The following is a 13674-nucleotide window of genomic DNA, read 5'->3' as shown; positions in this document are numbered from 1 at the left end:
CGATTAGATGTGTACAGAGAGCAATCCATGGTGTTGCGCACACAGCAGCTTACCTCCTTTTTCGCTTTCTTCTCCTTCTTTTCTTTCTTTTCCTTCTTTTCTTTCTTCTCCTTCTTCTGCTTATTGGGCTTCCCTTCCTCTATTGGATTCAGCCCACGATCTGGCTGTGGCCGCTTCTGGGGAGGCCTAGGCAGTTCCTCATGCAGCAAAGCAAACACTGATGTCTTGCCCGCCCAGGGTGCATCACCAGGCGCCGCCTGCCCATTGCCTGATCCACCTGACAAAAGATCCACAACACTTGCTGATGACCCTATATATGAGTACGCTGTGGCCACAAGCCTTGGCCCAAAGGAGTGGGGCACAAGTCTTGCATCGGGCCACTTCCATGGGATCCCAAAATACCCCATTTGTTCTGTGGAGGCCAGCACATAAATTGCATCAGGGGCAGCCTTCCGATGTCTTAAAGGATCAGTGGGACCCTGGCTGGAGAGAGCGGTACAAATACTGAGCACAGTGCCACTTGGGCGATGATTGGGTCTTGCTTGGATATGGCAAGTCAAAGAAAGCATAAATTTTGGCAGCCTTTACATGCGGCTTGTCTGCATAACCACCTTACTGCTGGCAGGCAACACGTGGAATGACGAGAGATCATTTGAGCAGCTCACCTGCTCTGCTGCCGCTGTCAATGCGCTCCACCTGTGCCCCGTCCAGCTCAGCTGCCCTCGCAGCAGCCTCCGCAGCCGCCTCATCAGGCTCCAGGTCCTCCTCAGAGTCTGACACTGGCCGCCCCTCCACCTGCAAATCGTGCGCAGCCCCTTCCAACCATCTCTTCTTCTTCAGGTATCAAGTGTGAAACGTACATCGAGTACTGAGAAGGTTATTAAAGCTGAAGGAATGCTGGAAACGCGCAGGAGCGTGCACCTCTGCCCTCTTGACTTTGTAGTTGTCCACATGGTTCACTGTCACTACTCGGCCAGCCACCTTTGCGCCACTCAGGTTGTCTACTGCCAGCACGGTGCTGCGCTGGTCCTCGTATGCTAGGAATGCAAAGCCTCGCGATTTTCCAGTCTCCTTGTCCCTGTGGACGCGTGGGACAGGCCAGCTGCTTCAGCCACTTTTTCAGAAGGATGCTGTGAGAAATTACAAGGGGATAGCAAGACAGGAGATCGGTTGGCTGGAGCCTTGCCTGACCAAGTTGACGTCCACGATCTCTCCATACTGGCTGAACACAGCGAGGAGGTCCCCTTCTGTCAGTGTGTAGGCAAGGCCACCGGCAAAGATGTACGCTGAGTGCTTGAATTTTGCGTGCCAAGAAGCTGAATCAGATATACCAGAAACGATCTCAAGCTTGGTGGCCTTCTGTGTGTTTTTTATCTGCGTCAATGGATTCATGGACGCCTTATATTGATATAAAAGACTTCTCAGAAGCAATTGTGAACGACAAAAGAATCTCACAACAATACGCCCACGCAGCAGTGAAGCAATCTTCTTTCTGACAGCAAGTCACAGGGTGTCACGGTGAAAAAGAGTCCAACCAATTTCCGAGTTCCTGAAGCTAGCAAATTGCGGGAGTCTCAGCAAGGGAGCAAGGCCATCTGTTGCTCTGCACATGAGACGTCATGGTTGCATGTGACGAGCTGCATGACGCATGTGCCCAAAAGTAACAATCGCTCTCTAGCCTTAACGACATCATTGCTTCGAATTCGACAAGAATGCAAGCGATCAGACGGTGTTGTTTGTTGCCAGCAAGTCCTGGGGTTAAGGTAATAGTTTAACCTCCACGTTCAGCATATGAGGTGCCCATGTGCCCCATGTGAGTCTATTTTGCCGTTTTTCTCTGCTCAATACTGATACATGTGATTGTGGTAGTGCCAGGCTCACCTTGAGATTTCAGCACGCTCACGACTTGTCGACACAAGACAATTCCCTTTTCACTTTGACTGTACCAGATCTAGATCAGCCAAAGGCAGTGCCAAGGCGCACGTCTCCTCACGTCTTTGGATTTCATCCTCAAGCCAACGGACTTCCCCAATGGCAACCAGCTCTTCACTTGTCACACCACACTGGTTGAAAGACAGGCAAGGCGCTGAGAAAGGTGTGGTCAATTCTGGAGTGTGTCTCCCTTTTCTTCCATGGCCTAATCCATCAGTGATTGCCTCGCAGGCTGCAAGATTCAAATCTAAGGATACTTGATGGGTCTTGGTACATGCCAGCTGCAGGTATAGCCATTTCTGTCCTTCCTGCACATTAAAGATGACTCAAAACACAATTGTGCACAATGCTAATATCTTGCTTGGCTGCATTATGTAGGCAGAAATCCTCGCGAGGAATTCAAGTTGGACCGCATCCCTGGCAGCCGCTTTTTTGATGTGGACAAGATTTCAGACCAAAACACAGACCTGCCACACATGCTCCCCGCAGAGGAAGCATTTGCAGCAGCAGCTGACGCACTGGGTATAGATAGGGACACACAGGTGCATCGCAGGACGTCTCAACCTTACCCCAGCACATGATGTGGAGATAGTATTAGCTGCGCTCATACATCTCTCCTCTGATTTCTCCCATGAACTGGATTCGGGGTCTAGGTACTTGTCTATTATCGATAATCCTTTATAAGCACTTTTGTGAAGCTGCTGAGTGCCTCTGCAGGTGGTGATATATGACCGCAGTGGAATCTTCAGTGCTCCTCGCGTCTGGTGGACCTTCCGTGCCTTTGGCCATGACAGGTAGCACTGTGCTCCTTGCTTGCAAGTGAGGCTGTGCTTCTACGCTGCCCCTTTGGCTGACCTTCCACCGAATGGGTTTGCGCATGCCCGTGCCTTCATATTATTCGTGCCTGAAGGTGAGTGTCATTTGCAGAGTGGCTGTGCTGGACGGGGGCTACCCTGCCTGGAAGGCAGGAGGCCATCCACTTGACAGCGATCCTGTGGATGATGGCGCAGTTGACGGTGCAGCGCAAGCAGCTGCAAATCCTCCTGCATCGACCAAGTACCCAGCCAAGCTGCAGGTAAGTTTTCCTCAATGAACCCATAAATAAAGCAGTAGAAGAACTTTACCCCATAGGAAGTGCTTCTGGTGGCTGCCTTTAGGCAAGCACTCAATTGCAAATAAGACAAGTTTTTGGCGGTGTAATGGAGGAACATGCACATAGTCTGTTGTTCTGCAGGAGGGGTTGGTGCGGAGCTTGCAGCAAGTGAGGAGCAATATTGACAGCAGAGAGGAGACTGTCATCGACGCTCGGGGCGCCGGGCGCTTTGCAGGCAAAGAGGCAGAGCCGCGTGCTGGCGTCAGAAGCGGCCACATCCCCAACTCCTTGAATGTCCCCTTCACGCAGGCAGCTTTCTTATTCCTGCCATTTGTCTTCTTGTTCATGGACGACTGCGCTACTCACGAGTGACTGATCAGTAACAAACACATTTGCAGTGGGAGGCAGAGCCTCTCAGGATTGCAGAAATGTCAATTGATGTTTCTGTTGTGTGGGCATCAGGTATTGGAAGGCGGTAAGTTCAAAGATAACGGTGAGCTAGCGAAGGTGTTTGCCAGTGCCGGGGTGAATATTAAGGCACCAATAGTAGCGTCTTGCGGCACTGGTGTTACTGCAAGCGTGCTGGCTTTGGCGCTGCACCAGGTGTCACCCGCATCCCAGGTATGGCTTGACTTTCCAGTTTGAACGAGCCAAGCTGCGCACAAAATCCTAAATGTGCTCTCATACAGCGGTTTTGGAAGATCTTGCGTGCACAGAATGGTCTCTGTCATAAGGGGCGGAAGAAATTTTTTTACACCACTGAGGGTGTGCTTGTGCTGATCAGGTGTCTGTTTATGACGGATCATGGACTGAGTGGGGCGGCTCAGAAGATACTCCTTTAGCGACCTCATCTGACTGACAGGCAGCCTATCGTGCCAAGTAGTCCCACGAGGTGCAATGTAAGTGGATTTCTGGTTCTAAATTCTGGCCAAGGTATGCAATTAAGGATGATTCCCATGAACTAGCAAGATAGATTGATCAAGCCCCAAGCGCACTGCTGCAGCTATGTGCGCAGCCTTACTTGACTCTCTTTTGGAAGCAGCATTGTGTACGCCACACGAGGCCAAGCATGATCAGGTGCTTTATGGCAGCCCCTGCAGCCAAGGCCTGGCCAGATCTGGCGCCAGCGTCTGGCCTTGCCACGGTATTCAAGATGCCGCTTATCAAGCCGGCGGCCGGCCCCGGGGCAAGTAATGCACATGAAAATGTCTGGTGCCTTTTGCCCTTCTTCAGGATGGAAAACATAAAGTCAGAGGCCAGAGGGCATATCCAGGGCGTCTACAGCCACATCTGTGGGATTGTTTCTAAAAAATAGATGGCGCCATCCTTCGGACCGGATCTGCGGAACTGGGCCACTGGGACCCTTCTTGTGGAAGGAGCATCATGGCAGTACTCATGCCACCCACGACTGCACCGCCCAGGCCCGTCTACTCTCGAAGTCCTCTTCGACTGTCTCTTCGAAAAGATGCATTTCATGGGACAATCTGTGACAATTCATCTTATGGATCAGTATATTGTAACGCATGCATGCGCATGGACGACCTTTAGGCCTAGGCTGCCTCAGAGGGCCGCCGCCACTGCCGCGCATACGTATGCGGTGGTGCTTTGGTGCAATATCTTCACAAAAGCAACTGCAAGCGAACAAAGAAGAATTGGCAACTGGACTGGACAAGAGATTAACCTGTTTACACCCTCAGACAGTGCCCTCGAAATATAGGAATTCCAACTGCATGACATCATCACTGCTTTGTTGACGATTGTCAGATAAAGGCCGTTGAAGAACGCTCACAGCTTGCAGCTTCCATAGACACTGAGATGCTTTCTGTGTTATCCAGAAAATCACAATGCAATGGCCGTATGTGCTGCAGAAATTAAGCTAGCGGGTCCATGCCATCACCAAAATGAAGGCAGAAGACCAGGATATTGAAGCGCCTGCTGCCAAAGCAACGCACAAGAAAAACTTCCCATGGAAGCGCACCCCCAGAGACATATTGGTTGGATTCCTGCTTACCGACGCTTTCCGAACAGGTAGACATCAAGATGTCTAGACCTCGCCCACTTCCTCTGCAATGTTATGTATTAAACTTGATTTGCAAGTTCTTAATTTAAGATGAAGATTGACACAACGATACAGCCAGAACCTCGCCAGCAGCATGCAGATCGTGAAAGGTAATCTGGTCACCCCAACCTACAATCAATCCCTCCTGACTCTGTTGTGCGTGCTCCATGCAGGCTTTCAGCTGGCAGTCGGTCAGTTCGGTGTCAGCTTGTTCCCCCTGGTGCCGCGTATGCGCTTCAGCCAGGATTGCCTTGCAGCTACCCTGTACCTCGTGTGCAGCCTGCTCATATCCCAGAGCAATAACATGGGTGACAGATTCATTGGTTGCGTGTTGTTGATTGGCCCTGCAACCTTGGCAGCCGTCATTGGTGGTTGTGTGGTAAGCTTACTCAGTCTACGCATGCTGTCTTGAGCGTGCACACGGTGGTGCTGCACACCAAGCTGTGCTTCATGGGATACCTGTCCAATGATGCGCCTCCACAGCTGCTTCTTACTGACTGCCAGTAGTACCTAATATGCAAGTTGGAATTGGCTGTGCAGGTGAGTCTTGCTGTTGCCACACACCACCGCACAGTGTTCCTGTGCATCTTTGGTGTCATTGGCATGATCCCATTTGCCACAGTGCGTGCCGGCAGCAACCCGGCAATTTCGAACCCAAATGGTGCGCACTCCTCCTCTCAATGCACAGCAAATCATTTGTGCTCTTGTTGTGTCGTGACAAAATGTCACAGATAATACTAATCAACTCTTGTGCTTGACAGGCATTGCTGGCATGCTCGTGTACGGAGTGGTGGTTCTTAATTCCCAATTTGTTGATCCGCTGCGCAGCGTTTGGCGCGAGGTGTGTTTGCCATCATCTGTTGTCAATAATCTCTGTATTCTTTGCTCACATCATGCTGAGGGCATAAAATGATCAATCTGATGCAGGTCGTGGCAAATGTGATACTGGTCGCTGTCATAGCGGGCTTAGCTACGGCTTTGTCAGGGGCACTCGTCCTTCCAACTCTAGCAGGCGATGAGCTTCGCGGCAGCATTGCTGCCACCCTACGAGGCCTTGGGCAAAGCATCTCTGGGTGAGGAATTTCATATCCTCGCTCATTTCCAGTAGCGCTCATGGAGTTCCTCGCATACATGCCAAACATGGCAGGTGGTTCCATGCACAGTGAGGTGGGGAAACGAGTGCAGCACCAAGATTGCCTGTGGTGCAGGTATGCTGGCTTCATTTTTGCGCCTGATCAGCACGAGATAGCCATGCAGCGGCAGGCCACAAAGCGCACGCTGGGGAAGTTTGTGGACATGCATGGGGGAGAAGAGCCCACTGAGGAGGTGTGGCCTTGATTCCTTTTGCAATGCACCATGCAGGGTCCAGACCCAAAGACTACGAAGAGGTATATAAATGGAAGGATTTATGGTGTTGAAAGCAGGGAAGGTTGGCTGACTGGTTGCTTTTTTTTCCAGGCTTTCTTTGAGGAGTTGCAGCATGCCACAAAGCCACGGCTGCAGAGGCAGCTACCAAAGCCGGGGGGCCCTGGAGGAGTACTGGCTGGATCCCTGCAGCCTCTCCTAGGCAATGCTCGCATGAGATTGCGTGCGGTCAGTGCTTCCCTTTGCTCTTGCCTTTCCCATTGCTGCTTAACACATGACTGTCAGCCACACTATTACAGCTGACTCTGCCGCACTTCATTTGTCTTGATTTAAGAGGCATTCGGACCAACTCCTTTGCCATGCCAGAGACGCCCCTCAGATGTTCAGGATCACCACGTATTCTTTTTATATCTATCAACCGATGCTCCTTTCTGCAGGCATCCTGTGAGCCAGCTTTCCTGCAGAGGTCGCCCATGGTCACCAGTGACTGGGCGGCGCTGATAGCAGCAGTGGAGAATCTCACGATCCGTGTGGCAGCGCTAGAATCACTACTGGAGGGCAGGTCCCAATACCTGCGCAGCGCCTTCTTCCAGAAGTACTTTGGCGTGGATCTGCTGCCCAGCTTCAGGCTGATCCACAGCCTTATAGCCGTCGCCTGCGCCAAGCTTGGCAAGGCCGTCATGTGCCACCGCAGGAAGCAGGAGGTATGTTTGCTTCATAGTTGCATGCTGTGCGCAATTGGAAGCTCATACATTCAGTGTCCTGTACAGTGGGAGAGCATTAGACAACCCCAACGTGCTGCTGGGGTGCTGCTTATTGTCAGGTCCTCTCTTGCATGGGTTCACTACACTCCACAGCACTGTGCATTACCAAAGCTCATTGCTTGGTAGCACATCCAATTCCTCATTCCGACGGCAATACCGTGGTCTGCCTTCTTGAGAAGTTTGTCAAGTTGGCCTCTGCTAGGGTGAATAAAATTGCAATCGGCAGCAAAAAATCGACACGACATAAATTGACATTTTGTGCTCGGGCAGGTGCGGCTGAAGGTGATGTTTGGGGACCAGTGGGGGGTGGTGCGAAAGGTGCTGACAGCGGACATTGCCACGGCGCTGGACAGCTACTGGGCCAGGGTGAGGGAGGAGGAGAAGGAAGGCATCTTCATCACCCCAGCAGCCGAGGTTCATCCCACATGCCACCCATCCTCCTGGTCACCTGTGTAAGGATAGGGTGTGTGAGTCTCCATGCAGAGCATGCCTGTGCAGCATGCGTTTCACAGCAGCAGTCCAAAAGGACTTACTGATCAGCGAGGAAAGGGCCATCCGTTCAACGTTGTGTTTGGCAGTGGTTGCATGAGCATATAAATGGGTCCAATCTGCCTGGCAGATTCGCGCGCTGCTTTTTGTGACGCTACTCACAGCTGGCATAGTGGACTCCATGGAGGAAGTGGAGAAGGCAGTGGCCAAAGCTCTTGACATGCATCAGCCGGGTTTGCCTCTATCTCTCATGCCTCCACACATATTTCCAATATTTCTCTGGCGAGACACACAGTATTTTCGTGAGGGTCTCCGTGTTCTTCCCTTGCAGCGCCCCATTATCTTGACTTGCATCTGCACATCTACCATTCGTATGCCATGCATATCAATTAGCTTGTGCAGGTGCTCACGAGCTAGTCATGGAAGCAAGCTCAAAGGGCGAGAGCGGCAGTAAAACTGCAAAAGCACCTACTTCCCTCAGAGAGTCTTATACCACTATTGCACAGGAGGCCGGATCAGTTTTGCCTCCAGCAAAAGAAACCCCGGTAAGGTCTAATATTTTCTCAAATGCTGCTGCAGCCGTCTTAGGTTAAAGATGATGAGCAACGCAGTATGGTGCGGGCGGTGCATCACTTCCTGACATCTTCTCACATGTCTGATTTCTTTGTTACAAGCAGGGACCTGCAAAATTGAGCTCGCTATCCATCGAGGCTCCACAGCCTGGGAAGAGCCCGACAAAGGCACAGAATCCCAGCACAGGCCCAAAGGGATGGCTGAGCAGCAACACACTGTGGATTAAAAACCTGCTGCCAAACCTGTTGTGCGTGCCAGTCTACCAATCCTGGTGGAAGTGTTATACACAGCAGATACCACAGGTGAGGCAACTGATGTTTTACATGATCAGAGCTGCTATGTCATGCTTTTGTCTTGAGGTGCTGTTTCAATGTCTAAATAACATGACATGTCAAATGATCCCCTGATAAATAGATTGTCACTTCTTCAAATCATTTCAATAGATGATCACCTCTTTCAATTGTTTGCATCAGGCGCTGAGCTCCAGGGGAGCGTTTGTGAAGGCCATGAAGGACCGTTTTTTCCAATTCTGGCTTAAATTCTGGTACATAAGCCTTCCTCTACCCTTGTCCTGGCTTTTTTTGGGCATCGATTTGCTGCCACCTGTGCAGCCCAATTGCTGAGTGGCCATTGTACACCTCAGGAGCTAATCCAGTGATGTGGCTGCTTGATTGATGACCATTTTTGTGCTGCAACAGGCTGACATGTGCGGTGGTCCTGGTGCTGATCCTGGTGCACTCAGACCTCTACACAGAAGTGCGGAAGTACTATCCCTTCTACGGTGACCCTCCCCTTGGCCCCTCTTCTGTGCACTGCTAAGTCCCCGAACCCTGCCGCTCTCCTGTGAGAGCTGTCTTAGCAACCCATAAAGCCGCCAACATGCTTCCTGGTGAGCAGGCCTGCCACCTCTTGCAAATGCAAGGCGTGGGCGGCCCGCCGATTCCACAGAGGTGCAAGGGGAAACCACGTAGGCAGAACGGAAACAATGATCTTAAAATTCTGAAGTGATATTTCCATGCAGTGTTCGGATTGAAAATATGCTGAAGTTTGACCCCGTGGCTATTTCATGAGCCCTGCAGGGGCGAAATAGCCACGTTTCATGACTATTTTGCTTACTAATCGCCATTTTGGCGTTAACTTATTACCTCCCCCAAGGAATTTGGTGGGTGCCGATTAATATGTGCCAGCCACAGTGTGGCTGCCTGCGGCAGCCAAATAATTCTCCAAAAAGCCACCAAATAGCCACAACCAATAAAAAACAGCCACCTTGGCTGCTATCAGACACTAATCGGAACACTAATCGGGACACTGATTCCATGCCCAGGATTTTTGAGCGTGCCCATTGTGATGAGCGAGCGGGTGGAGATGACAATTTCCAAGGGAGTGCTGCGGATTGGGGGGACTGTTGTTGGGGGGACCCTAGGCTTCCTGGTCATGCTGCGCTCTGGGCTGGCCACCAACCCTTACCTGCTCATGGTCCGAGCCAGCCACTCTTGCAAACTGATCCAGAAACCCGTCATGGAGATGTGATGCACCCATGCCTTGTCAGTCACTTTGTGAGGAGTCTCGTGGAGGAAGACCTAGGCTGTGCGCTATGTGTTCTCTTTCAGGCAACCATGCAGCTTCAGGAGCATGAGCATTGAATCTTGCGTCTGGAGCTCGCTTGCATGAGACAGTCTCTGCTCAAGATCCTGCGGTCTGCGTTTCCAGGAGGAAGTCAAATGCGGGGTGTTATTGTAATGAAAGAATTCAAATCCAAATTAAATCTGCATTTCAAATTTTGAAATGAAAATTTCGAATGAAAATTTGGATTGGGCTGCCCTGTGCCGCGCAGCTGATCGTGGTGACGGTGACATTCCTGTTGGGTTTTGGCGGCCGCACGCAGTACCTGTACGCGATAATGCTGACGCTCATCTCAGCCAACGCGCTCGTGCTGAGCCAAGCCACCAAGTTCTCCTGCACCTTCTGCGACGAGGCCGGCAGCGCTCACTACTACGCGGCGCGCGTGCTCTCCATCTCCATCGGCTGCCTTGCGGCCATGCTCGCCTCCAACATCATCCTGCCCTGGTGCGCTCCTTAATTGGATCTCTGTGAGAGCTGTTCTGATTCCTGATCTCCTTTTCATGACTAAATCTGTGATCTGTTTATTTGATTCGTTGTGCCCATGCTGGCCTCCAACATCGTCCTGCCCTGGCGCCCCCCTGTGCCTGGGTCATTGTGACAGCTGTCCTGCTTTCTCACTCTAAATTATGACTGAGTCTGTGATCTGTCCGGTTTTATCGGTTGTGCCCATGCTGGTTGCCAAGATCATCCTGCCCGGTGCGCGCGCCTCTGCATAGTGCTCTTGTGGCACATTGCTTCTCTCTGGCGTCCTAGTCTGTGCATGCATGTGGCCACAAGATGTGCCAGCATGTGCATCCATGTGCAGCACAAGAGAGAGGGACACAAGATGTGTCGCCCTGGCCTGTGATCTCGGTTACCTCATTCTGTCTTCCAGATGTGCTCTGCAAGAGTCATTCTGCCAATAGCTTTGGTGCCACATCTCTACAAGGCACTTGCATAGAGCATACTGCTGCATACATTCAAATACTGCATCTGCTGAGCACCTCACCGAGTCCAGTGGGGGTGGATCCACTTGCACTCTTCCAAAATAATTTCATGAAAAGCCCACTGGCATGGCGCAGGTACGGGTCTCAGACGGCGCTGGACTTGTTGGCGGCTGCATACAAGAACAGTTTTGAGCTGATGGACGAGTACTGCCAGCACTTCTACCTGCTCAACCGCTCCGAGGCCGGCCTGGAACCCGACAAAGAGGTTGCGCCATTCCCCACCACAGCGTTGCAGCAGCGTATCGCGCTGCCTCTGAGTGCGCTGCTCCTACTAACCTGCTGGCCGCAGCAAGTTGTCTAAAGGTGCAGAATGTGTGGACTTTACACACGCGCCACCATGTTGAAGGGTCAATCTGCAATGCTAGCCGGGAAATTCAATTGTTTAGCCGCTCAGTGCGCTCCTGCTCTGTTCCTGATGCCCCGAGTTGACTGCGCGTTTTGGAAGCAGAGCGTTGGCTCTACTGTCTTGGTACAGGTAGAGCCATTCCTGCAGCTTTGGTACAGTACATTAGCAGATGCAGATCCTCGCCCGATCCATATTTGATGAGCGCTGGAAATGTTTCAGCTGCATGTCTGTTTGTCAAATTTGGAGGGTGCTGCTCCAGAAGATTGAGGTCTTTTCCTCGTGCATGGGCAGGTAAGGTGCAGATGGCTTTGGCGAAGGAGAGCGTCCTTTGGAAGACGGGCTGGTACACCTTCCCAACAGTACGCTCCATACAACTCTTTTCCCCTCAATTTCTATCCCCATCCTGCTTGTGCACGCTCTTCTTGCAGCCCGTTTTGCGTCTCGTTCTGCACATCGTTAGAAAAGCTTGTATGGGTCATAGCCTGAGAATTGTGTGCTGTGCAGGCTGTGAAGCGCACTCTGGTGGAGCTGATGGATCTGCAGAACAGGCTCGCTGCACTTGATATCGTCGTCAGACAGGCAAGGCTCGTGAACTGCTGCTCTGCACTAATTCATTGCTCCTCCATACCACTGCAATTCCCAACTGTGAAGTTCGCACTACTTCATCATGTGCTGGCAGCCCTCCCTCAATATGTGACATATTATGATCATCACATGGTAAGGGACAAGGTGCGTCTGCAGACAAGCTTGCACATAAATGGTTATATAATTGCTGTGTCGTGTGTTTTGGCGGGCTCTCACTGTGCTGCATTGTGCTTGCAGCCGCCCAGTATATCCGGGAGGTACACAGGGTCGGCGTTCAGGAACTTCATGGGGCCTGCCAAGGTGGACTATGACCGCATGATGGCCTCACTGGGGGCCATGGTCAAGAGCGCCTGCTCCCTGCTCAGGGGAGATGGTCAGGGAAGCTACGCGCAGCTCAAGGAGGACATCAAAGCCTTGGAGGCCAACAGGTGGGCAAACCTCTGAACCTCAGCTGCCCCTGACCCCTTCTGTGCTTTGTTAGCCCCTCACTGCTGAGCACACCCCCCACCAGTATGGCCGGAAGCCACTCATTGCTCGTTGCGGCTCGCATGGATCAGGTGACAGGTAGAATAATAGAGCCCCGGGCCAGGCAGTGATGGCAGGTGATGAGTAATTTAGAGGTGCGCCAAGAGGCTCTGTTCCACCCTCTGCGGCCATGCAAAGCAGGATTACTAACGCCGGCCATGCAGGACGCAACATTACTAATGCTGAGCTGTGTGCTGCTGCCAGGGGGAAGCTGCGCGCGGTGTACCTGGCGCAGCGGGAGCAGTTGCACAACAACATCAAGGCGGCAGTCCACAGGGAAGACATCGTGGTGAGTTGTATGCGCAGAATACTCCCAGAAAGGCACCCCTTTCTAATGGGTGGCAAACGTTTTCCTGCCCACTTGACAGATACACTGCATGACAGGCCATCCCTGATCTCCCTAGAGTGCTCACACCCGCACTCCAAATGGTTGAGGGTTCCTGCTCATCCTCTGCCCTCCAGGAGCTCCTTCCTGTTGTGGGAGCTATTTTGCTCCCTGTCGGCTGGGGAAGTCCTCTGCCCTTGTACCGGGCAGCTTTGCGTTGTTCCTTGCGCTGGCTGACTTTGAACATGCTCCCCCGCGTCTGGGAGTGGCCCCATCCCCCAGATCAAGTTCTTTCGTCAAACCCCATCTGCATCTGTGAACTAGCTTTCCCGCCCATGCATCAGCGCTGATCGGGCGGACGCATTGCTGTTTGCAGACGCACGATGACGCAGCGCGGTTCTTGTCGTGGATGTGGACGTTCATGAAGTCAGTGGACAAGGCGGAGGCGGTCGCGAAAGTGGTTCTATTGGACGAATGCCGCAAGCGCGATGATGTCTGGGCCTGGATAAAGTAAAAGGCACAGAGCCGCTTAGTCACAGAAGGGGAAATGCAATACATGCAGGCATTGCGAGCGCCAGAGTAGGAGAAAGGGCTGCTCCACGGTGTGAATAGAGGACATCAGACAGAACAAACATCTCCCGGCCCAGGAGTACTAATGTGCGTTTTGGGGCACTTGGCACTGCATGACGCTGCGAGACACGTGCATTCCTGCTCGCAGTCGACGGGCACCAGCTGAGGTCACTTTACGTTATTACGAGGGCTGCCTGTTATGAGGCATTGCTGTCAGAGATAGATGCAGATATGGCCGTTGCGCGCAGCTGTGTGCCCTCGTGGGATGAGGCTTCAAAAGGGTACAGGCAGCGCTTGCAGCAACGCATGTGGTTTGGTCTACTTGTTCAGCATCAGACCAGGGATCCTTATTACTATAAAGAAATCATCATATTGCTTGCAAGCGTGAGCAGAGGACGAGAGAAATCTGATCACATGAAAGTATTGGGCCATGATCCAG

General features: G+C 52.1%; 3 protein-coding genes across 3 annotated transcripts; 2 read left to right on the top strand and 1 right to left on the bottom strand.

Annotated features, from left to right (window-relative positions):
- Nucleotides 1-843: 843 nt before the first annotated feature.
- On the bottom strand, nt 844-1392 carry COCSUDRAFT_20258 (RNA-binding domain-containing protein; the record flags this gene model as incomplete). The annotated part of the gene is made up of 2 exons (XM_005643398.1): nt 844-1078; nt 1145-1392. 2 exons carry the CDS (start codon nt 1390-1392, stop codon nt 844-846), a joined length of 483 nt encoding a protein of 160 aa, XP_005643455.1.
- Nucleotides 1393-2031: 639 nt separating this feature from the next.
- COCSUDRAFT_38450 (rhodanese domain-containing protein) lies at nt 2032-3884 on the top strand (the record flags this gene model as incomplete). Its single annotated transcript, XM_005643397.1, has 7 exons — nt 2032-2095; nt 2311-2474; nt 2650-2726; nt 2860-3007; nt 3167-3334; nt 3488-3646; nt 3810-3884. 7 exons carry the CDS (start codon nt 2032-2034, stop codon nt 3882-3884), a joined length of 855 nt encoding a protein of 284 aa, XP_005643454.1.
- A 225-nt stretch (nt 3885-4109) lies between these two features.
- COCSUDRAFT_59833 (hypothetical protein) lies at nt 4110-13179 on the top strand (the record flags this gene model as incomplete). Its single annotated transcript, XM_005643396.1, has 20 exons — nt 4110-4215; nt 5258-5355; nt 5625-5745; nt 5846-5925; nt 6012-6157; nt 6293-6410; nt 6543-6677; nt 6887-7153; nt 7484-7627; nt 7833-7904; nt 8749-8819; nt 8974-9056; nt 9600-9751; nt 10110-10342; nt 10960-11141; nt 11522-11589; nt 11735-11818; nt 12053-12243; nt 12545-12629; nt 13042-13179. 20 exons carry the CDS (start codon nt 4110-4112, stop codon nt 13177-13179), a joined length of 2574 nt encoding a protein of 857 aa, XP_005643453.1.
- Nucleotides 13180-13674: the final 495 nt, after the last annotated feature.

Source organism: Coccomyxa subellipsoidea (genome assembly GCF_000258705.1).
Source record: "Coccomyxa subellipsoidea C-169, whole genome shotgun sequence".
NCBI lineage: Eukaryota > Viridiplantae > Chlorophyta > Trebouxiophyceae > Coccomyxaceae > Coccomyxa > Coccomyxa subellipsoidea.
This window is presented reverse-complemented; position numbering and strand designations above follow the sequence as displayed.